Source organism: Mauremys mutica, chromosome 1 (assembly GCF_020497125.1).
Source record: "Mauremys mutica isolate MM-2020 ecotype Southern chromosome 1, ASM2049712v1, whole genome shotgun sequence".
In the NCBI taxonomy this organism is placed as follows: domain Eukaryota; kingdom Metazoa; phylum Chordata; order Testudines; family Geoemydidae; genus Mauremys; species Mauremys mutica.
In genome coordinates this window covers 312,739,649-312,764,765 of record NC_059072.1, presented here as the reverse complement: position 1 = coordinate 312,764,765, position 25,117 = coordinate 312,739,649, and the positions used below count along the sequence as shown (strand labels likewise).

At 42.4% G+C, this 25,117-nt stretch overlaps 1 protein-coding gene across 5 annotated transcripts in view; it reads left to right on the top strand.

Annotated features, from left to right (window-relative positions):
- Positions 1 to 24,767, top strand: part of SERTM1 (serine rich and transmembrane domain containing 1) — a 29,459-nt gene extending 4,692 nt beyond the window's left edge. For 4 of the 5 annotated variants that reach the window (XM_044981897.1, XM_044981880.1, XM_044981887.1 and 1 more), the window contains one exon: positions 21,778 to 24,767. In XM_044981897.1, the coding sequence (XP_044837832.1) occupies positions 21,964 to 22,287 (324 nt within the window). In that variant the 5' untranslated portion in view covers positions 21,778 to 21,963 and the 3' untranslated portion in view covers positions 22,288 to 24,767. Of the gene's footprint in view, positions 1 to 1,266; positions 1,290 to 21,777 lie in introns of those variants that run through there. The other variant, XM_044981912.1, reaches the window with a different exon arrangement.
- The last annotated feature ends 350 nt before the right edge of the window (positions 24,768 to 25,117 follow it).

The window sequence follows — 25,117 nt, the reverse complement described above, 5'->3', positions numbered from 1 at the left end:
AATGATGCTGCAGAGCTACACTGCCCCAAATACCAGAAAGCAATTCTGCCTCAGGGTCACAGAATACCTGCCAGAGCTCCTAGCTGGGCAGAGACTGTATGCCTGCTACCAAACCCCTTAAGGAGGTGCAGCTTAATTCCCCTTGTGTCGCCAGCTAGCATTGTGAGCCAGTGCATAGTTGCAGTGGGAGGGAGTGGAGCATGGCACAGTGCATTCCTGGGGATTCAGGATGGAGTAGCCCCCTTTGCTCCCTGAAGTGCAGGCACTGGAATTCTCTCTGATCCTTACAGGGGACACACACTCCCCATTCCTCTACTGCTTTCCTGCATAAGGGCCAGGCAGGATTTGCTCCAAAGAGAGCTCCTCACTGACCAGAAGACACTTTGATGGGAACAGAAAGGCATGTCACTATTTGAGGAGATGGGCACGAACGCGTGCTAACAGCAAATCACACTAACATAATTCAGCTGCCATTTGTTTACTCTGAGGACACAGGTGGTGCCACCATTACACATGTTGACCAGCACCTTAGTCCATGAACCCTGCTCATTTCCATTGGACTTTTCACAGCCTAAGGTCCTACTCTCTGTGCCTGAGGCTGGCAGAACCTGACCCAGCCTGAATGACAAAGGGAGGCCATCAGACAGAGCTAGTTGAATTTTTTCAACTACTTATTTTCATTCAAACTTAATTGAGAATGTAATGTTTCGTGAAAAGTGGGGTTTGAATTAAATCTTGCAGGTTTTCATGGAAAAAACAACAGTCCCCTCCACAAAATTTGCAGTTTTAACAGAAAACTTGTCAGTTTGGGATGCCAACAAACAAACAAAAAAATCAGATTTTTGAGGGTTTGTTGGGATTTTGGTTGTGTGTGTGAGAGAGAGTGAGTGGGGGGGGGACTGGTTTCAGCAATAACAAAACCAAACCATACCTGACAATCTGAAACAAACAATGAAAAAAATAATTCACTTTTTTGTAGGGGAGAAAAAAAAACATTTCCCCAGCAGATCTGTTAGACCCCTTCCTTTGGGGAGTCAATGTTGGGGAGGTAATATCTTTTTATTGGACCAACTTCTTTTGGCAAGAGAGACAAGCTTTTGAGCTTATGTAACAGCGACAGACCCCAGTCGTCGGCGGGTGGGATCAAACCTGGGACCTCTGGAGCTAAATGCGTAATCCAAAAGCCATATGGCTGGTAGCTAAGGCTGTACAGCAAGCTCATCAATCTCTTTCTCTCTCCCTAGGTGGTCTCAGTGCCACTAGATGGGACAGAACACCACACCCCGAAGGTGTGTGGGTTACACTTACACAGAGCTCTTCAGATCTGGGAAAGAAGAGCACTATGTAAGTTTGAAAGTTTGTCTCTCTCACCAGCAGAAGTTGGTCCAAAAAAAGGTAATATCCTAGGACCAACATAATTTCAGCTCCTGCCTCCCTCCAGTCGCTTTTAAGTATTGAAGGTACTTTGTGTAATTTCAGTGGAACGGGATTAAAATTAAAAATTTTACAGATCAGAACTTGCTTTTTTCCAAACAACAAAATACTTAATATATTACCACCCACTCCTGTGTATAGATCACGTACCTGTGCTGTACCCATAACCCTCTCATGCTCTATGGTCATTTTTATACTATGTACATGTTATATGTTATACTCAGGTTAATAAAGAAACTCAGATATTTAAAAAGCAAACAAACAAACAAAAACCCACTACATACAACAGTTCCTTTGAGTTGGATTCAGCCTCCTCCTTTCTTGGGAGGGCACCGGGCTTTCCCTCCTTGTGTGGTCAGGCACAATTGCAGTCCTTGCTGAGGAGTGCAGAGATTGCTCCCTATTTACTCCCACAGAGGTGCAGGGAGGAGGCAGGATCTTGGCCCCATCCTCCTCCCCCAAACTCACTGGTCCATAGAGCAAGTGTGGATATATGCTCTCAAGGCATAATTCCTCTCCGAGTTATAACCGGGGCAGTACCATGATGCACTCCCCCTTAATAATAGGCTCTGCGTAAATGGCACAACCGAGCCTTTGGGAATAGCTTTTAAAGGCATTAAACAGATATTAGAAGGAATAAAAAGTGTATGATACAACTGCTTATCCAAAGGACCTATTGTAGATTAGCTTCCTGATCTCCGAGACTAACTAGTCCTTCTCAAATGGTACTCCTCATATAATTCAAAACTCAGCCCTATCTGTCTCAATGGGTACAGCTGCCATTTGAATATGAATGAACACATTCCAATAGACTTGAGGATGAATTAGTTTTTGCATTGCAGCTCCAGCATATATAATCATTTTTGGCTTGTGTAGGCACTGTTTTCTTTGCTATGTATGGGAGCCACTGCACTGTATGTAACAGTAGAATAAATAAGCAAGTGCAGTGTTCAGTGTGAAAGGAATTTGTTCATGAAAGTCCTCTATAGACAAAAGAGACATGGAACACAAGTGCAATCATTTGTATTTGTCTTGTTTGAGGACAATGTGCATTTTGAAGAGACTTATGCTTCTTCCCTCCAGAGAGTCTTTCTGAAAGAAATGAGTAGATGGAGGTTCTATCCTGGGAGGGGCTGGGTATTGAGGATGCTCACCACCTTTCAGGATTTAGTTTTTGAGTTGTCTACTTAGGAGGGTTATTATGTGATGATGACCAATTTCCTTAAGGGGCATCGACACTTAGTTCCAGAATGGGGAGAGGTTTCCAGGATAATGTCTTGATGCTTTTGGTCAGAACAGTGTAATAAATGTAATAAAAACATTTGAATGTCAACAATGTACTTAGTAGTCCTGGTAGCACTAGGTAATTTTCTTTATTGAATTTGGACCGGCTTAAGCCATAAGTAAAACAGTGATAGAAGGGATAAAAGCAACATACCGATGTGTTAACATTTATCCCTAGAAAGCTATTTCTCGAGAGTAGTTCACACCAAATGAGCTGAAAGGGTAGAGATTTTAAATATAAAGATTATGTGGGTCTCTTTTTCCTTTCAGGGAGGATCTTTTTGAAAGTGGCACTATTTGTTTTAATCTGCGTGGTCTGGACTGTTCCCTCATGTGCAGTCAATTTAATCTGCATTGCTGAAGACAGCACATGGGCCAGATTCTAATCTTAGATATGTGATGCGTAGTGCTACACAAAATCTGTTGCTGCCCTTGTGCAGACCTTGTGCTTACTGATGGGTCTTTCACGGTAAGAAAGCAAACTGTAAGCTCTTTGGGACAGGGGCTGTCTTTTTGTTATGTGTTTGTACAGTGTCTAGTGTAGCAGAGGGGCCTTTAGGTGCTACCACAATATAAATAATACCTATGAATTATTCGTAGTAGTGTTTATTTTATTAAGATCAGAGCTAATGCAAGCCCACCTGAGATTAGAATCTAGCTCTATGACTCCAAAGCTGAAAGCAGTGCCACAGGAAAGCAAGCTGTCAATGCTCCTCATTCACTCCCTGGGGAGGGATGACGAGAAGGGTAGTAGGATGACATGGTGGTAAAACACAGACTAAAAAGGATTTTTTTTATAGGGCTGTCAATTAATCACAGTTAACACAAGCGATTAATTCAAGACAAATTAACTAGATTAATAATAATCGTGATTAATCACAGTTTTAATCACACTGTTAATAATAGAATACCAATGTACATTTATTTTGGATGTTTTTCTACAGTTTCAAATATACACAGAATTTTTTTATTACAAATATTTGAATTGTAAAAAAGGTAAATAAAATAATAGTATTTTTCAGTTCACCTCATACAAGTACTGTAGTGCAATCTCTATCGTGAAAGTGAAATTTACAAATGTAGAATTGTTTAGGGCTGTCAGTTAATCACAGTTAACGCATGCGATTAACTTAAAATAAACCAATCCATTATTTTTTTTAACGAGTGTTAATCGCACATCTCTGGAGATGGGACTTGGCAGCGGCCAGGTGGGGAGGGAGGCACCGGCCGTGGTAATGAGCAGTAGGCGGCCAGGGAAAAGAGACTCCATAATATCCAGGCCAGATGCACAGATTACTGAAGTGCTTCATGCCCCCTACTACCCATGAAAATCTATTGATTTCCTTGACGTGAGGAGAAGGATAAGAGTAATTGCGAGCAACCACAAGGACATGAAGGGACAGGGAGCTTTGGAGCCGCTGCCACAGGACCCCACCCCCTGGGTGACTCCAGCAGCAGCCCCCCGCTACACTAATCGATTGTGACCCTGTCCTGTCGTCTGTGGGCGATTTGAGGCAGTCAGTTAAACACCTTTCAGGGGGAAGAGAGGAGCCCCCCCGCCTACGCCATCCCCTCCCTGCTTGACAGGACTGACTTTGAAGGTGGGCCACTACCCAGGGCACCATGCTCAGGGGGATGCTGCTGCATGCCTTGGGGTGGGGGTGCCCCTCCTCCCACTGCCCTGCTCCTCTGCTGCTCCCCCCCTGCCCTCCCACCCCATAGAGCCGCCTCTGGCCAAGCTGGTGTGGGCCGGGAGTCTGCCTTCTGTCTGCTGTGCAGAGCAGGGGCAAAAGAACTGATGTCAGGGTGTCCCCCTTCTCTGCCCATGTACCCAGTCACCACTGAGCTGTGGTCGGGGAACAGGGAGAGCCTCTCTGCAGCTGCTGCTGGCTCAGGAGTGACTGCTGCCGACAGCAGCTGCTGCTCGAAGAAAAAGTGTTCAGGCTCCTGAGCGCTCTGCTTAGAAAGACAGCGCTCCCCCCGAAAACACACACTCCCCACCCCCCCTCCCCCAGACACACACACACTCTCATACTAAACCAATATCTGAAATGGCATCCGTGGTGAGCCATGAGTGGCCAGAGGGCTGCAGGAGGGACATTGGATCCTGCGAGATACAGCCCCGTGTGACAGCATGGAGCCCGCCTTGAGCCGCTGACCAAGTGCCCGGCACCACGAGCCACAGCAACAGCACAGAAGTAGGGGTGATAATACACCATGTACCATGCCATCCTTATTTCTGATTGACTGAACAAGAAGTCAAAAACAAGAATAACATTGTCAGACACATAGATGAACATGATTTGTTGGGGAAAGAGTCAACATGGTTTTTATAAAGGAAAATCATCCCGCACCAATCTACAAGAATTCTTTGAGGGGGTCAACAAGCATGTGGACAAAGGAGATCCAGTGCATATAGTGTATTAAGATTTTCAGAAAGCCTTTGACAAGGTCTCTCACCAAAGGCTCTTAAGCAAAGTAAGCAGTCATGGGATAAGAGGGAATGTTCTCTCATGGATTGGTAACTGGTTAAAAGATAGGAAACAAAGGGTAGGAATAAATGGTCAGTTTTCAGAATGGAGAGAGGTAAATAGTGGTGTCTCCCAAGCAGGGCCGTCCTTAGGATTTATGGGGCCCTACGCAGTATTATTAAACTGGTGCCCCTATGACTCACCCCAGCTTGCAGCCCGGCGGGGGGGGAGCCAGTGGCGTGATGAGGCAGCAAAGGATAACGAGATGCCCATCCCACCTCACGGTGGCAGAGAGTCACAGTCCTCCACAGTCAGAGACCCCCATACCTTTTCCCTCATGCAAAATGGATATGCAGAAGGTACCGAATTAAAAGCACTAAGCTTGGGAATAAAAAATGGCAGTCACAGGTTTTTTGATATGCCCTGAAGTTTGTCAGACATTTATTTGCAAAAACTTTGTAGTAAGGGTGAGTCAGCTGTCTTGCTGAATACAACATTAAATATTATGGAATATCTGATGCAGCTCTTCTCTGTTTCACATTTTCTTAATCAGTATTTCTAAGATGATTTTATATTTTAAATGTACTCTTAAGCGTCATAAAGTAATCATTCCAGATTACTACATATTTAACTCACTGAAACAAAGACATTATTTTAAATTAATCAGTTACAGAGGTTTAGTATGTTCATAACAATGTTAATTGCTTTTAGAAAAAGGGAACACATTTACTTTGTGTGATCTCCATAACAATAGACATGTTTATGAAATTTCACCAACTTTAAAAAAATGTTTCCAAAGATTTTAGGTATAACAAAGGATTTTATATCTTACTAAAGTATTGATTTTGCTGGAGGATTCTCTTAAAACTAGTTCATCAGATAGTCAGAAGTAAAGAAAGGGAAACTCTTTGTCCAGCTATCTGGAAGCAAAGGAGTCTTGTCCCTTTAAGGGCTCTCTTCAGTGGGGGTGTGAGGGTAGGGGGAGAGGGGGTGAAGGGAAAAAGGGGTGGACGGAAAGGACAGGAAGACTTTGGAAGCGAGTTTTTTTTATTATAGTAATTAAAATGTGTATTTTATATAAGGGTGGTCTTTTGAAGGATTTATTTTAAAAACTATATGTCTGAAGATCCAAGCATTTAAGGCTAAAGATGATTGTGCATCTAAAAATCTATGCAAGGATTTTTTAGAGATGTGATTTTATAATCTTCACCAACTCACTAATGAAATATTTTTAAAGCAAATTTTAAACTAAGGTCCTGTAGACTGACATATTCTGAGAAATATTACAGCAGGGGTCGGCAACCTTTCAGCAGTGCTGTGCCAAGTCTTCATTTATTTACTCTAATTTAAGGTTTCGCGTGCCAGTAATACATTTTAACGTTTTTAGAAGGTCTCTTTCTATGAGTCTATAATATATAACTACACTATTGTTGTATGTAAAGTAAATAAGGTTTTTAAAATGTATAAGAAGCTTAATTTAAAATTAAATTAAAATGCAGAGCCCCCTGGACCGGTGGCCAGGAGCCGGGCAGTGTGAGTGCCACTGAAAATCAGCTCCCGTGCCGCCTTCGGCACGCATGCCATAGGTTGCTTACCCCTGTATTACAGTAATGCACAGCTGTTTTTGTCAGCAAATTCAGAAACTGACAGTATATACCTGGGGTTTGGCAAATGCCTGTTAAATGGATTCATTACCCCTTGAATAGCTCTTTAACAGTTTCAATGTTGTGCTCATAGGTCTGGCAGGCTGGAAGACTTTCACTTTTAACTCATAGATGAGGAAGACTCACCAGGCTGCAGCAGCTGGCTGTGGGAGCCTGCTGCAAGGGTCAGAACAGGGATAGGAAAGCCAGGAGGGTGGACACTAAGACCCAGTGGTGCCACAAATTTTCAGATGCCATACGCTGCGTATGTTGCGTATGCCTAAGTATGGCCCTGCCCCCAGGGGTCTGAACTGGGCCCAGTGCTATTTAACATATTCATAAATGATTTGGAATAAGGGTAAACAGTGAGGTGGCAAAATTTGCAGATGATACAAAACTACTCAAGATAGTTAAGTCCCAGGCAGACTGCAAAGAGCTACAAAAGGATCTCTCAAAACTGGGTGACTGGGCAACAAAATGGCAGATGAAATTCAGTATTGATAAATTAACAGGAGTACTAGAGACTAACAAATTTATTTGAGCGTAAGCTTTCGTGGGCTACAGCCCACTTCATCGGACGCTTAGAATGGAACATATAGTAAGGAGAGATATATATATACACACACATACAGAGAACATGAAAAGGTGGGAGTTTCCCTACCAACTCTAAGAGGCTAATTAATTAAGATGAGCAATTATCAGCAGGAGAAAAAAAAACTTTTGTAGTAATAATCAAGATGGCCCATTTGATAAATGCAAAGTAATGCACATTGGAAAACATAATCCCAACTATACATATAAAATGATGGGGTCTAAATTAGCTGTTACCACTCAAGAAAGAGATCTTGGAGTCGTGGATAGTTCTCTGAGAACATTCATTCAATGTGCAGCAACAGTCAAAAAATCTGAGAATGTTGGGTATCATTAAGAAAGGGATAGATAATAAGACAGAAAATATCGTATTGCTTCTATATAAATCCATCATACACCCACATCTTGAATACTGCATGCAGGTGTGGTTGCCCCATCTCAAAAAAGATATATTGAACTTGGAAAAGGTTCAGAAAAGGGCAACAAAAATGAATAGGGGTTTGGAACGGCTGCCGTATGAGGAGAGATTTATAAGACTGGGACTTTTCAGCTTGGAAAAGAGACAACTAAGGGGGGGATATGATAGAGGTCTATAAAATCATGACTAGTGTGAAGAAAGTAAACACAAGAATTTCATTTGGTGACCCCTAGTTAATAGACAGCAGGTTTAAAACAAACAAAAGGAAGTATTTCTTCACACAACGCACAGTCAACCTGTGGAACTCCTTGTCAGAGGATGTTGTGAAGGCCAAGACTATAACAGAGTTCAAAAAAGAACTAGATAAGTGTATGGAGGATAGGTCCATCAATGGCTATTAGCCAGGATGGGCAGGGATGGTGTCCCTAGCCTCTGTTTGCCAGAAGCTGGGAATGGGCGACAGGGGATGGATCACTTGATGATTATCTGTTCTATTCATTCCCTCTGGGGCACCTGGCATTTGCCACTGTTGGAAGACAGGACACTGGGCTGGATAGATCTTTGGTCTGACCCAGTATGACGGTTCTTATGTTCTTAAGCAGGACTGAGTGGGCTTGTAGGCTCTGAAGTTTGACATTGTTTTATTTTTGAATGCAGTTATGTAATAAAAGAGAATTCTACACTTGTAAGTTGCACTTTCATGATAAAGAGATTGCACTACAGTACTTGATGAGGTGAATTGAAAAATACTATTTCTTTTGTTTATCTTTTCTACAGTGCAAATATTTGGAATAAAAATAATATAAAGTGATCACTGTACACTTTGTATTTTGTGTTATAACTGAAATCAATATATTTGAAAATGTAGAAAACATCCAAAAATATTTAAATAAATTATATTCTGTTATTGCTTAACAGTGTGATTAAAACAGCAATTAATTGCTACTGTTTTTTATCTCACAATTAATTGCAATTAATTTATTGCTTGATAGCCCTATTTTTTTTACTATATAAACATAATTTTTTAGCTAAACTATAGGAGGACATACCAATCAGAGACACACAAAATACCAGGCACCCACTCAGTTTGTCTTTCATACAGATGCTTGACCCTTAGAAATTCAGTCACTTTCCCCCATAGTTACCTTTGCCATGACAGTCTGGTCATCGCTAAACTCTTAAGTTTGAGTTTACTCTTTTATAGGAGTTTTTCTCAGCATGCCCTTCTCCTGCTAGCTGTCCCTTTAAATCTGGCTGAGATAACCAGCTACAGCTCTAATTTAAATGGCCATTTGGCATCTGACTTCTAGGGTTTGCACCTCCCTGCTAGTAAGTATTTTGTTCCTTTGCTTTACTTCCTCTTTCTCACCTTCCTAAGAAAACAGCTAAATGTTACACAGGTTGGGCCCGATCCCAAGTTGCCCTGCGCCTTGTGTAGCCATGGTACAAAGTGCAAGTAAAGTGCAATTGAGTCAGAATGGTAACAATTTACACCCTCTCTGCATTGGTTTAACTGACTATACCACATACAGAGCAATGGAAAATCTGACCCGTTAAATGTATTCTAGATGGTAAAAACACAGACCCCACACATCAGCCTATTTAATCAAGGGCAGGGTAAGTATCCCTAAGATTTTGAAGCAGGTTAAGTGTCCTTTTTCGAAGCCGCGGAGAAAAAACAAACATTTTCTCTTGCACAAATACCACCTGATTTAACTGGTAGCCAAATCACCTGGGATTCCTATCTTGTTAGTTCATAAGCTAAAAAGTGATGGGCCTAGTTAGGACTTTAATAGGAAACTGCTGAGGAAATAACTAGTTGTGGCAGGCAGTAGTTTTGGTGATTCACTAGGTGGCACTCTTCCCACTGAGGCATTACTTAGCTGATCCCATGCCCCAGCATAGTATCATAGGACTCTGTGCTGTGGGAGGGTCCATCTTTCAGATGAATGTAAAAACAAGATTCTTATTATTTTGACTTTTAATTGCTAATGGCAATATTTACAGCAATAGGGAGTACTAATCATGTAATTCTGGCCAAATTCTCACTGGGGAATTATGTTCTGTCTCCCCAACTAATCACCCTGTAGCTTCAATTGGAAAAAGTGATCTTACATCTCTCTTCTGAGCTACTGCATAGTTTGGTTGTATGCAACTTAAAGGCTACATCCTCCCACACCAGTGTTGGTTGCACTTCAGTGCTGAAGGGATCCCTGCATATCAAGTTTGTTGAACGCTTTGTTAGCTGAAAGGAGTCTTATATGCATAAAGCTCTATGCAAAAAGGAAAACAAATGTAGGAAAACAATACATTCTCCAACCAGTACTGGCAATAAATAATACTTAGTCCTGCCATGAGTGCAGGGGACTGGACTAAATGACCTCTCTGGGTCCCTTCCAGTCCTGCGGATTCTATGAATAGTGAGATCAGTAAAGCAGACCAACTGCTGCCATTTTAACCACTTGTCATCCAGTGACATGGTGGTTAAAATGCTACAGGCTGGTCTAGATTGGTGCTCCAATGAGTGAAGCTGTACTGACAGTAGAGCGGAGTGGTTAGTATTCTAAATTAGAACGTCAGGAGCCAGGTTTAATTCCCTGTTCCACCACAGCCTTCCTGTGACCTTGGATAAGTCATTTAATCTTTGTGTACCTCAGTTCACCTTCTGTAAAATGGGTGATGATTGCACTTCCCTGCCTCATGGGGTTGTGAAAATAAATACATTTTATGATTGTGAAGTGCTCATTTAGGATTTATTTAGGATACCAGAGAAAAGGAAAGAGATGGTGGGAGATTCTAACAAAAATAGTGTCTAAAACATTTCAGTTTTCAGTGATCTCAAACTGGCACTCTTCATGAGCACTTACAAACCTCTGTGATAGCTAAAATATCTCTCAACTCATAGTCCCAACAGATCAGAAAGAAACAAGAAATCAAGGTGCCATCCCTGAAAAAACTTGTAAGGTCTGTGACCAATACGCTCAGAAGAAAATGAATATCCCAGGCTTATTTTGGTTCCCCACTCCTCAGCCTTCCCAACTATTTGTAAAGCCTCAGCAATTGTGAAGAAGATCCATTAAATTCCATTTTTGCTGAGGCCAGGCGATGAAAGAAAGTGGTTAAATCAAGATATGGAGAGAGACGCAACTGCATTGTAACAGATTTATAACACTGTGTAACCAAGGTTGTCTATAAAAGTACCCTATTTACTGTATGTCATGTTGAGATTGCAGCAGTCATTTGTAACCCAGTTTAGTCTGCAGTTGGGGACCACTACTGACTCACATACTGCTCAACATTTAATGAAAACATTAAACATATTCGGGTGTCAGGATGTTGTATTAATTGATGTTGTCTGTGCTGTTGACAACAGCTCATTGTAATTTTCTCAAGAAATAGCCTTTCAGAGGGGTGCCATTCAGAGAAAGATGTAAACAGGCAATAAATTAGAATAAGATTAATCAGGTTTAGTCTGCGAATTACACTTAGAGATGAATGGAAGAATAATAGCTGACAGGAAAATATGTAAAGAGCAATTCTACTCTGAAAAGTGACCATATAAGAATGGCACAATCATATTCAATAGACTGTCTCCTGGTATGTAGTCGGTCATATCTGGTGTCTTAAGTGACAAAAATCATTTATTATTTTTTATGCCTATTAGGGCTGAATAGCCAAAACAAAGAGCGGAGCTAGATTCTTTTCCTTTTTAGCAAGATCAGCAGATTTGTTTACTAAGCTCCAATCAGTTCAGGCTATGCCAACGTATTGAAAGGTCATGGGATTGCACAGTGAAGGCCTAATCTGAAGGCAGGAAGGTTACGCAAATGTAAATGAGAGCTCAATTTGGCTTGCATAGTCTTCACTATTGGGACTGATGTGGGATGGAGTTATGCAGGAATAAACTATTCAGGAATAACTCCATGTGTGGACACTCTTATTCTGGAATAAGTGTCCACCCTGACACCCGAATATGTTTAATGTTTTCAATAAGTGTCCACCCATGGAGTTATCCCATTTTAAATTTTTCTATTCTAGCTGCTGAACTTTAAATTCACCCCTAGCTTAATCCACAACAACTTTCAAGTGTAGACAAAAGAATGCCTTTTTTGTTTCGGTTTTCACCAAAAAAGTTGGCAGTGATTGGACAATTAACATACTGAACATCAGTGTAAATAGGATAGGCTAAAATTATGTCAAACCAACCTAATATCCTTCTTTGACAGGATAACAAGCCTTGTGATAGGAGGGAAGCAGTAGATGTCTTATATCTTGACTTTAGTAAGGTTTTTGATAGTGTCTCACATGACCTTCTCATAAACAAATTAGAGAAATATAGGCTAGATGAACCCACTGTAAGGTGGGTGCATAACTGGCTGGAAAACCATATTCAGAGAGTAGTTTTCAATTATTCAAAATTGATCTGGAAGGGCATATTGTGGGGTCCCATAGAGATCTGTCCTGGGTTCAGTTCTATTCAATATCTTCATACATAATTTGGATAATGGCAGAGAGAATACACATATAAAGTGTGCAGATGATACCAAACCAGGAGGGATTGCAGCGTGTTGGAGGACAGGATTAGAATTCAAAATAATCTTGACAAACTGGAGAAATGGTCTGAATTAAAGGACAAATGCAAAGTACTACAATTAGGAAGGAATAATCAATTGCACAAATACAAAATGGAAGATGACTGCCTAGGAGGAGTACTACAGAAAAGGATCTGGGGGCTCTTGTGGATCATAAACGAAATATGAGTCAACAGTGTAACACTGTGGCAAACAAAACAAAACAAAACAACCACCATTTTCTGGGATGTAGTAGCAGGAGTGTTGTAAGCAAGACACGAGAAGTAATTCTTCCACTCTATTCAGCACAGTGTCCAGTTCTTGGTGCCACATTTCAGGAAAGATATGGACAAATTGGAGAAAATCCAGAGGAGAGCAACAAAAATTATTAAATATCTAGAAAACATGACCTACAAGGGAAGATTTTAAAAAATGTGTTGGTGTGGTCTGGAGAAGAGAAGACTGAATGGGGACATGATAACAATCTTCAAGTATGTAAAAGGTTGTTATAAAGGGAAGAGTGATAAATTGTACTCCTTAACCACTGAAAAGACAAGAAGTAATGGGTTTAAAAATTGCAGCAAGAGAGATTTAGGTTGAACATTAGGAAAAACTTCCTGTCAGGGTGGTTAAGCACTGGAAAAAATTACCACAACTGGAGGTTGTGGAATCTCCATCATTGGAGGTTTTTAAGAACAGATTAGACAAACACCTGACAACGATGGTCTAGACACCTGCAGGGAACTGGACTAGATGACCTATTGAGCATATCTATGATTTCTAGGATTCCAGGAAGGAATTTGGCCAGGATGTTTAGGCAAGATTTTTCCCTCCAATTATTTGCACACTTGTACCAAAGAAAGCAAGGCTTTAATCCTATACTGTGCTAATTGTTCATTGGGCCTGGAGATACTGTTTGTGGCTCCCCAAGCTTGGGGCTGGTAGGGGAACCAGTTTGACCAAGCAGAGTTTAAGGCAGTCCAGAACCCCTTAGCCACACTCCTTCATCCAGGAACATCTCAGTCACAGCCTGTGATGAGACCACTCACCTCAAGTGAGCGCCCCTACTGGACAGGTGTGTCTGCACCTGCACTCTCTCAGCTTTGCTCTGCTTGTGGTGGCCCCTGTTGTGTTGATAGTTAAACTTCTCAAGCAGGTTTTCAGTGACTTGGCCCTCTGGCTGAGTCACACACCATCGGTAAAACAAAACAGACCCTTTCCAGGCTACAAATCCAATAGGGGCTGTCATGGTGCCCTCTGTAACATCGTGGTCTGTAGCCCTGTCTCCAGGCTCAGTTCTCAGTCCATCTAACAGGGCCACAGTACCCTGATTAGCCTTGGCCCCTTCTGAGCTAGCTTCCAATGGTACCGGCTCTATTATGGAGCCGGGCCACTCCCTGGTGACTCTTCGCTCTGTAGCGAGCCTTCCAGACCCCAGCTCTCCAGCTGAGTCACTAGTTCAGTTTGATCCCCTTTTGGGTTAACATGGTTCAATTAAATGCTGACCCTCTTCAGGGTCTTCTGGCCCCTTCTCTGGGCTTGCTTAAGCTCCCTTCTCTGGGCTCAGGCCACTCTGCCTGTGGGGGAGGTGATCCAGGCCCGCCCACTACTCCAGGTCACAACCCAGGGGCCCTATAAGTAGCAGCCACCAGCTGCTTCTCTTTAACTACTTGCTGCTGCATTTCCCTGGGCCACTTCCTTTAGCCCCAGAACTTTCAGCTTCACCCTTACTTCAGAGCACTGAAGTCTTGCTTAAGTCCCAGTCATCAGCAGAAGCACCTTCTCTGACTCCAGCCAGGAACTGCTCTGTCCAGATATTGTAACTCCTGCATCTAGCCAGGAGCACCTGATCGGCTGTCAGCAGCTCCTTTTATATGAGCCTGCTGGGCTCTGATTGGCTGCTCCCTGCAGCCTCTCTCTGGTTGGCTGCTTCCCCTCAGCCTCTCTGTGCAGCTTGGAGGGCCCACCACTACTGCTGTTTCCTGGAGCGGGGTGTGGTAGGACCAAGAGGCCTCCAGCAGGGGGCCTCAAAGGGCCTGCTACAGCCCATTACACAGCCCTTACATCAGTGCTAGCCACCTATGCTAGCAGGGCCTAGATGGAGAGATCTGGCTGTTTTCCAGCTTCTTCATGATGCAGAAACTGCCCAAGGGAACATAGCAGGATAGAGCCTACCTGTCTATTTCATTTTCTTTTCTCATAACAGGTTGTGTGCCTTTCTATGAATAACATCAGAACTGCAGGGCCTATCCTGTTCCCATTGAAGTCAATAGGACTTTGCCATTAATGTCAACGGGATAATGAAAATTTGTCAAATGCACCTGAGATACATTTGATTCTAACATTTCTATGTGAAGTTCCTTCCTCTTAAATATGTATTTTAAATAAAATACCTTTTTTTCTGGGTTTCCCCAAAATGTTTCCAGAGAGTCCCTGTCATCTTGTGGTAGGCATATTCACATCACTTCATGCTTACGTTGGGCCAGATACTCAGCTACTACTCATTGTGAGTAAGGGAACTGGAGTCTAGCCCACTGGAGTATAAGATTTTATACTGTCTATGATATTGATACATAGTATTCAGTTTTTTAAAAAACAACAATCTAATTGATATTGTAATGATCTACACTGAGCATAAAGGCCCCCAGTACAGCAAGTCATATCGATCTATCGATATGCATGCTTAACTTTAAGCCTGTGATTAGTTCCCTTGAAGTAACTGAAACAACTTGTGTGCTTAAAGCTAAGCATGGGCCTAAAATGCTTTGTTAAATTGGTCCATAATTCTTAACTGCAAAAGTAAGACATACTAGATTTAAAGTTTTATAAATAATTTTGAATAAATCTCCCACATTTTACCAAATTAAAACAAGCGTGAATTAATTTCTTAGATTATTATAGAGAAATGCAATTAACAACTGATCAGCTGTTCACTGTGATGATTAATCAAGGACAAAATCTTTTATATCAAAGCGTATCTTTTTAACCATAATCTAGCCATAAGACATTTAAGTAATTACAGACTAAGAAATCATTACATTTTATCCCATTACTTCACTTTGTGCCTCTAAAGTAAAGGAGAATCTCTCCCTGTTGAGTCTAATATAACTGATTTCACAGAGTACTTTAAATATTATTCCTTGGTGTAAATAATATTGGGGTTAAAACAATTGTTTGTTTCAACATATTTTATGAATCAGTATAAAGATATATACCAAAAAGGTCAGATTTTCAAAACCTTCTTTTTTGTGTATGAAATTTGCAGGTGCATTTTTGCACCTCTGATTATTTTGTGGATACAATTTAGGCCATTTGGATGCCTAATTAAGAATGACAAAAGAGTGTGCAATAAAACCAAGACAGATTTCATACCACAGTGTAATTATTTATTTATCTATGGAGACACTTAGATTGCATTCACTCACACTGGAGTCTAGGTATGGAAAACAAATTAAGGTTTACAGAAAATAATTGTAATATTAAAAGTCTCTTTACTGTTTAGTTTAGTCATTATTACTTGAATACTTAGGGCTATTTATGGCATATAGTGTTTCTCCTAAATTTAATTTACAGTGCAAAGCATGATGGGTAACTCTATGCTAATTATTATAGAAACTGCAAGTCAGATTTTTTAGCACTCTCAGTAGGTGTCTCCTTAGGCTTTTATTAGTCTGCCAGGGAAGAAAGAGCACCAGCAGAAACTTATCTCATCCTTCTTGAGGATCATTAGTACAATTTCTTGCTTTTCTCACAGGCAGTTAAAGTGTCAGCCTTGTGAAGAAAGAGATTCTTAATTAAGTTAGGCGAATTGACAGGAAATATAAATTTCAAAGGTAAAATTATAAGGTGGAGCATTATGGGCAAGAGTGTTGGAACATTTTCATGGAAACATAGCAAGATGCTTTAGTGTGACATCCAAAAAAGACCACAAAGTGATAACATGATTATTTTAAGGGCCTGATTCTGCCACTGCTATTTACACAGCATAGAACCTATGCTGCAGGAAGCTTTAGTCAAGTCACAGAGGATTATCTATGAAGTAAGATGCTACTCAATGGCAGTAACAATGGCAGAACTGGGCCTTAATAACGATAACAATGTTTGAAAATGTGAGGCCTCTCAAGATGGCCAATGTAGTCTGTAATAAAAACCACTTATTTTAGGAACAGGTAATTCAGTTTTTTTAAGGGTTTTATTTGTGTGGTTTTGTTTTGTTTTACTATTGGGTAATCTCTTTGCCCTTTAAGAGGATGTCAGATGAAGGCTGAAGAGTTCCTTGCATCAAAAGTTCAACTTCCTGTTTCACTCATGGCTGATTCTGAACTGGACATGTGCAAAGAGGCTTAGGGTTAGATAGGGTACAGTGCCTCCTGGAGGTGAGGGGAAAATGACTGCCGTGTTAGTTTTGAACAGCATGCAACCTGGGCTCCTTGGCCCAGGCTCCTCCCTGGTCCCTCTGGATAGTCTAGAGCTGTTAGTGACACTAATCTTTCACAGTCTTTTCCATCCCTAGACTACAATGTTGCCTGCCCTTTCTCAGGGACACAACAATGAAAGAGTCACTTGTGTTCTTCCTCCTCTCTTATGCACCTGTGCAGGGTTGGATACATCAGAGCTTTAAGGCACCTGTAAAATCAACTTTGCTTACTTTCCCCGGCTGGAGAGTATAGAATGCTCACTGATATAGTAGAAAGGTGCAGATACAAACCTAATAAATGTAGGTTTAGAAGAAAAATCTTGGCAAGGGAAAATCCTTCTCTTCTCTACAAAGCATTAAAAAGAGTAGATAAAAATGTTCCTCAAAGCCTGGAAATGGAGGTTAAAAATACTTAAACTGAATTGAAACTAAAGTTTAAGGTTCAAAGCAAGTTCATCATAGGTGGGACCCATGTCTTCTTCATCTTCATGCTGGGGACTTGGGTTCTCTGTAGATGTTCTCTTCTTGTAGAGGAAGAAAAGGTCACTACCTTTCCCCAACAATATAAGAGGATTCAGCAGGTGCATTCAAGGGATGGATGTACATGTAGATAGATAGATAGGTAGTTGGTGTGATTCTCCAATGCCTTATAATTTGAGTAGCTATTGACATGAGTACAAAGTTAATGGACAGTGGCGTACAGAGCTACCAAAACAGAATATTAGTATTTTACACCTATTTTCTACTCACTAAACCCATTCTAACTCTGGTGAAGCATATCTACACTGGGGATTAGCTACATGGTGCAAAAGCCACTAGTATAGACCTCCTCTTGCCTCAGTTTTACCCTGACTGTTGGGATCATCTGAGGCACCTGAGCCTCCAGATTTAAACATGAGGGGGTCTGGAAGCAAAGTATTTTCAGTTGAAGGGCCTTCGTCATCTATGGAATCCACTCTCTTAGGGCTTGTCTATACAAACCTTAAGTCTTAGTTCATGGCAGGCTGGGGTATAAATCTACCCTGCACTAGCCTGCCCCACTTTAAGTGTCAATGCAGACCCTTCTGCCAGCCTACCACCCATGGAAAGTTTTGTGGTGTGCTTTGATTGACCTCACTTTGAAACAGGAGTAAGTTAAAGTGCACTAGGGAGCTTGTAGTGTGCAGCAGCAGGGTCCACACAGGCACCTTACTGTGTGGCATGTTAGTACAGGGTAGATTTGCACCCCAGAGTGCAGTGAACTAAGTGTTTGTCTAGATGAGCCCTTAGATCAGGGGTGGGTGAACTACGGCCCATGGGCTGGATCTGCCCCACCAGCCATTTTAGTCCAGCCCTCGAGCTCCTGCTGGGGAGCAGGGTCTGGGGCTTGACCCTCTCCAGCTGAGGAGCAGGGTCAGGGGCCGCTCTGTGCAGCTCCTGGAAGCAGCAGCATGTCCTCCTCCGGCTCCTATGTGTAGGGGCAGCCAGGGGGCTCCACTCTGCACTCTTCCCCTGCCCAAAGCACCACCCCCACAGCTCCCATTGCTCGGGAACTGCGGCCAATGGGAGCTGCAGGGACGGTTCCTGCAGATGGGGCAGCATGCAGCAGAGCCTCCTGACCGCGCCTCCACGTTGGATCCAGAGGGGGGACATGCCGCTGCTTATGGGAGCTGCTTGAGGTAAGTGCTTCCCGGAGCTGCACCCCTGAGCCACCCCCCCATATCCCAACCCCCTGCCCCAGCCCTGATGCCCCTCCCACCCTCCAAACCCCTTGGTCCCAGCCCGGAGCACCCTCGTACACCCCAAACCTCTCATGCCCAGCCCCACCCCAGACCCCACACCTCCAGCTGGAGCCCTCACCCCCCCCCCTTCACTCCAACCCCTTCCCGCATCCTGAACTCCTCGTTTCTGGCCCGCACCCCCCAGCCAGAGCCCTCACCTCGTCCCGCACCCCAACCCCAATTTTGTGAGCATTCATGGCCCGCTATACAATTTCTATACCCAGATGTGGCCCTCGGGCCAAAAAGTTTGCCCACCCCTGCCTCAGATTGAGGCCAAGTTTGCTGAATTGTGGGTGTGGGAAGAAAAAGGGGCAGTTTTTGGCTGAGAAGTGTGTTTTATTGAAGCCACCTTATCAATAGCAGATCAGCCTGGTATTGACTTGATTCTTGCATTTTAATCTTTGTATATGCAGTTTGTGAAATTAGATCAGCACATTTTATAAATGTAAAATAAATAAGCCACAGCAAATTCTCTGGTTCTGGTTACCTCAGACAAGACATCACAGAGACATAGGTTTAATAGTGGTAGTGGGTTTACCATCTCTCACCTTGCTTAAAAACCTGATTCTAGGATTACAAGTTTAATTCTTTACAAGGATTTTTTATTTTTTTTCTGGTGTGGAAACAGAAAGTCGATGGCCAATTCCTGAATTCCTGCATTTTGTAAAGATTCCCCATAGCAAAGAATTCATACGATAGCACAAACCTTCACCATAGATTATGAAACAGCATTTATTTGGCCAGCACCATGCTCCAACAAGGTTTGGGAGTAGCTGGGATATCACCAGTTTAGTTCATATTGAGGCATCACATGACACATGAACTGGCAAACATGACTGCAGGCATGCAGGTGTGAAATCAGGCATGCAGGTGTGAAATCAGGAAGGCCAAATCACACTTGGACTTGCAGCTAGCCGGAGATGTTAGGAGTAACAAGAAGGGTTTCTTTAGGTATGTTAGCAACAGGAAGAAAGTCAAGGAAAGTGTGGGCCCCTTGCTGAATGAGGGAGGGAACCTAGTGACAGAGGATGTGGAGAAAGCTAGTGTACTCAATGCTTTTTTTGCCTCTGTCTTCACAGACAAGGTCAGCTCCCAGACAGCTGCACTCTGCAGCACGGTATGGGGAGGAGGTGACCAGCTCTCTGTGGAGAAAGAAGTAGTTCGGGGCTATTTAGGAAAGCTGGACGAGCACAAGTCCATGGGGCCGGATGCGCTGCATCCGAGGGTGCTAAAGGAGTTGGCCGATGAGATTGCAGAGCCATTGGCCATTATCTTTGAAAAATCATGACGATCGGGGGAGGTCCCGGATGACTGGAAAAAAGCTAATGTAGTGCCCATCTTTAAAAAAGGGAAGAAGGAAGATCCAGGGAACTACAGGCCAGTCAGTCTCACCTCAGTCCCTGGAAAAATCATGGAACAGGTCCTCAAGGAATCAATCCTGAACCACTTAAAGGAGGGGAAAGTGATCAGGAACAGTCAGCATGGATTCACCAAGGGCAAGTCATGCCTGACTAACCTAATTGCCTTCTATGACGAGATAACCGGCTCTGTGGATGAGGGGAAAGCAGTGGATGTACTATTTCTGGGTTTTAGCAAAGCTTTTGATACAGTCTCCCACAGTATTCTTGCCAGCAAGTTAAAGAAGTCTGGGCTGGATGAATGGACGGTAAGGTGGATAGAAAACTGGCTAGATGGTCGGGCTCAACGGGTAGTGATCAATGGTTCCATGTCTAGATGGCAGCCGGTATCAAGTGGAGTGCCCCAAGGGTCGGTGCTGGGGCCGGTTTTGTTCAATATCTTCATTAACGATCTGGAGGATGGTGTGGACTGCACCCTTAGCAAGTTTGCAGATGACACTAAACTGGGAGGAGTGGTTGATACACTGGAGGGTAGGGATAGGATACAGAGGGACCTAGACAAATTAGAGGATTGGGCCAAAAGAAATATGATGAGGTTCAACAAGGACAAGTGCAGAGTCCTGCACTTAGGACGGAAGAATCCCATGCACTGCTACAGACTAGGGACCGAATGGCTGGGTAGCAGTTCTGCAGAAAAGGACCTAGGGGTTACGGTGGACGAAAAGCTGAATATGAGTCAACAGTGTGCCCTTGTTGCCAAGAAGGCTAATGGCATTTTGGGTTGTATAAGTAGGGGCATTTCCAGCAGATCAAGGGATGTGATCATCCCCCTCTACTCAGCACTGGTGAGGCCTCATTTGGAGTACTGTGTCCAGTTTTGGGCCCCACACTACAAGAAGGATGTGGATAAATTGGAGAGAGTCCAGCGGAGGGCAACAAAAATGATTAGGGGGCTGGAGCACATGACTTATGAGGAGAGGCTGAGGGAACTGGGATTGTTTAGTCTGCAGAAGAGAAGAATGAGGGGGGATTTGATAGCTGCTTTCAACTACCTGAAAGGGGGTTCCAAAGAGGATGGATCTAGACTGTTCTCAGTGGTAGAAGATGACAGAACAAGGAGTAATGGTCTCAAGTTGCAGAGGGGGAGGTTTAGGTTGGATATTAGGAAAAACTTTTTCACTAGTAGGGTGGTGAAGAACTGGAATGGGTTACCTAGGGAGGTAGTGGAATCTCCTTCCTTAGAGGTTTTTAAGGTCAGGCTTGACAAAGCCCTGGCTGGGATGATTTAGTTGGGTTTGGTCCTGCTTTGAGCAGGGGGTTGGACTAGATGACCTCCTGAGGTCCCTTCCAACCCTGAGATTCTATGATTCTATGATTCTATGACTGTAGATGACATCAGTAGAGATGGCCTGAGGCACTAAATTCAGATCTGGATCTTCATTATGAAACATCTCCTTCCGCTACAAAATTCAAGGGTGCTTGGATTCTGGGGTTCATTTGGCTCCATGTGGATATAGTCAGCGAGAAATTTGGATCTGGGTTTGCAGTCCAAGACTTTCTCCCACACCAAGTTCAGAGCTGTTTGGATCTGGAGTTTTGGATCTGGCTAATCTCTAGTAAAAGCTGTAGAATTTTCCTTCTACCCCTGCTTTTTGGGGAAAACAGACCATAAAGCAACAGATACTGATTTGTTTTTTCTTTTCTTTTTTAAGTTCTTGAGGTCAACTTTATGGGGAAATAATTTACTGTTTTTAAAATTATATTGCCTCAGGTGAACAATTAAAGCACATGGTCTAATAGTAAATTAATTCTGTTTTTCTTTTCTTTCAGGACTGAAGGATACAGCATCTTATATGACCTGTGGGTTTGAGAAGTGAAGAACAACTCTGATCACAGGGTGACTTGTTATGTCTATGTTGTGATGGAAAAATGAAAGCATCTAGAATACAGCATTTTTTATACTTCTAAAACTGCCTTTGAGTACAACACCTATTCCCTTCAAAACATACACACAAAATGTCAGAACTTGACCCTTCATCTGGATTAGTAGGAAACATGGAAAATGGGACTTTTCTGGAGCTATATCCAACATCCCTGTCAACTTCAGTGGATTCCTCATCTGGCCGCTTATCAAATGTCTATGTCTATGTTTCTATATTTCTCAGTCTCTTAGCATTTCTTCTTTTGCTATTAATCATTGCACTTCAGAGGCTGAAAAACATCATCTCTTCCAGTGCCTCCTACCCAGAATACACTAGTGATGCTGGAAGTTCTTTCACTAATTTAGAAGTTTGTAGTATTTCTTCCCAGCGATCTGCTTTCTCAAACCTTTCTTCATGAAAAGGAATGACGGAAATACATTGGGAAAGGAACAACTTTGTCCAGCTTTTGAGGGAAATAGTGCATGTAGCGTTTACCATTGAGGACTATTAATCATGAAAGAGGTGACTTTTAAAGTTCTCTTTGATTTTCTTCCTCTTTTTAGTTTCCATTTCCCCTTCTATTAACGATGCTTTTCATCTTGGAGCATGGAAAATGGCATCTGGTCATAGCTTCATGTATGTACTGGCAATGCTGCCTTTCTCTCATACGTATACACATCCATGCATACACACTGACTTCCTGCCAAATTTAAATATGGTTCTAGGTGGTTGTTCTAATTCTTGTCTGCAGTTGTATACCTCTTACCTGGATTTCCCTTTGTTAGTGTGTCATTGACTTTTCACTGGATAGCGCCTTCTGGACAAGATCGCTTTCACAAAAATGCTACCATACTGATTTAATAGACAAATTGGCCCCTTGACCAATTTTAAAGTTTTGGGTGGGGTTTTTTTGTTTTTAATTGTGATGTCATTTCAGTATTTAAATTATGTTATTAAAACAAAACTAAAATAATTCTTTTGTTAATAAGCATTAATTTTGTCTATGTATACCTGTCCATTGAATCTTTCTGTATAAAGCCTCTACAAGTCAACTTTCACATACACTTTGACATATTTGCTTAATTTTATTTAGCAAAAGCAGCTAGAATAAATATGCACAGTTGTAAACTCAAGTTGTACTGTATGTTGTAAAGATATTTTTAGAACCTACTTGCATGCAGTTGACAGGACTACCTGCTTCTCAGGGGGATGGTTTCTGCCTCTGCATCACAAATACAGCACACCTCCTTTCCACACTTCAGTGCTACTCTAGCTTATTGTTAATGTAGTCAAACACAATCTGAGCAGCCTTTTCTCTCCTGCATAACGCCCATTACTGTTGCTGGCAGCTGATTGCCTGTATTAAGAGCCCTTATAGGCATGAGGAGTTCTTACCTCAGTGGAGCTACTTATATCGGTCAGAACTAGTGAAGGGCCAGATTCTGCCTTCTCCTTACATGGATGTCCTTCTTGGCATGGCCTGTGTAAGGGCCAGGCAATGTCGCAGTTTCTTCACAGAGCCTGCTCTCTCCCTACTCCTCCAGTGATGCACAGTGCCTCAGTGAGGATAAGAATAGCTGGGGGGAGGTGAGGCCATGGCCCAGCCCCTCCTCCACGCTACAGAATGGGCCCAGTACGCATGGTGGGAGAATAAGCTGTACCCCATTAAGAGGTGTAGTAGTGGGCATGTCTTCGTCCTGCTCTAGGGAGTTCAGGGTCACGTATGTTGAGCCTAGATGCCTCCCAATGCTCCACACACCCCCATAGTTTGGGCTGTGCTGAAATGGCATAACCTAGCCCCAGGGAAATAAGGGTTTGCAGGACTGATCCCAGCATAGAGAACAGACCCATACACACTTACGTAATTGGTATGACATACTCTCAGTAACTGTCCATTGTGGCCAAATGTAATACAGTAGCTTCCTTGATTAAAACAGAGTCCTGTATTCGGTTACTGTCATAAAGCAATTATTATTATTGCAAAGCACAATTCTGTGAGGTCTCCAGCACACCTGACGTGGGTTTAGTCCCATTAAATTGGCAGTGATACGATATGGAATGCAAAGATTGGTTTGTTATTGCAGCCTCCAAATTGTTCCAGGTTATTACATTATAGCATCATTACAGAACGTGATCCAATGGGAATAGTTGTACGTTGGGCTCAATCCTGCTTCACCTAAAGTCAATGAGTGCTTTGCCCTTGAGCAAGATCCAACTCAGTTAAAGGACCATGAGAAGAACAGAGATGAATCATCGCTGGTTTTAACTAGCAGAGCTGCACTAGTCGCTCTAACTGACCAGTGTTACAGTTCCCCTTACAAACAGTGGGCCCGATCCTGCAGAGGTCTGTGCGCCTCCTGCAAAGTACCAGCACCCTTCACACCCATCACCCAGCATCTCTCAAGAGATAATTGGATCCTTGGAGGATCAAGTCGTGTATTATTTGGCCAGCAAGTTGTTAAAGTTAAGGAGTTGTTGGTATATTACAGCCTATGAGGCCACAGCTGTACATGGAACACTCCACAACTTTTTAAAACGTTTTTATCCTCCAGGCTCTCAGTTTGCTACAGGCAGGACACATATCCCAAAATCTAGCATTAATTGGGTGCTCTATGAAAATGCAGGGTTTTTACCATCAAATGTAAATGTAGTAATTAGAAATATCATTATTCAGTGCCAAACAAAGGCAGATTAAATTGGAGTTGGTGTTTTCAACTTTTAAAAATTAATGTATTATACAATAAGTTTTGGTGTTGATTAGATTCTTATAAGAGCCAAGGCATTTTGTTGCAAAATAAAGAAATTAAGTCACTGGGATTGCTGATTCACTCTGCTTTTGTAAAGATATATAGTCTCTCAATTACTCTATTCATCCAGACATAGTTTTCCTGAAACAGCTTCACTCCATTTTCACTAGAAACTGGTGAAAGGACATGGGGAACTACTAAGTTATTTATTTAAAGTTGAACAAGAAGTAACATTTCCTTTATGAAAGCTGTTTAAGATCCCAAAAGCTGTAACCCAATGTGTTTGTGTGTAGACTTCCAAATACAAATAAATTAACTTTAAAACAAGATAGCTGAAAACCAGCTCCATTCAGGCCTGCCAAGGCCTGAATTCAGTCGCCTGTGTCTCCTTTGCAGCAAATGAGGTTAATACCCATATAAAAAATGGAGGTGGGAGCCGCAGCGTGAAAATGGGTAATATTATCTAAGGGTATGTCTACACTACAAAATTAGGTTGATTTT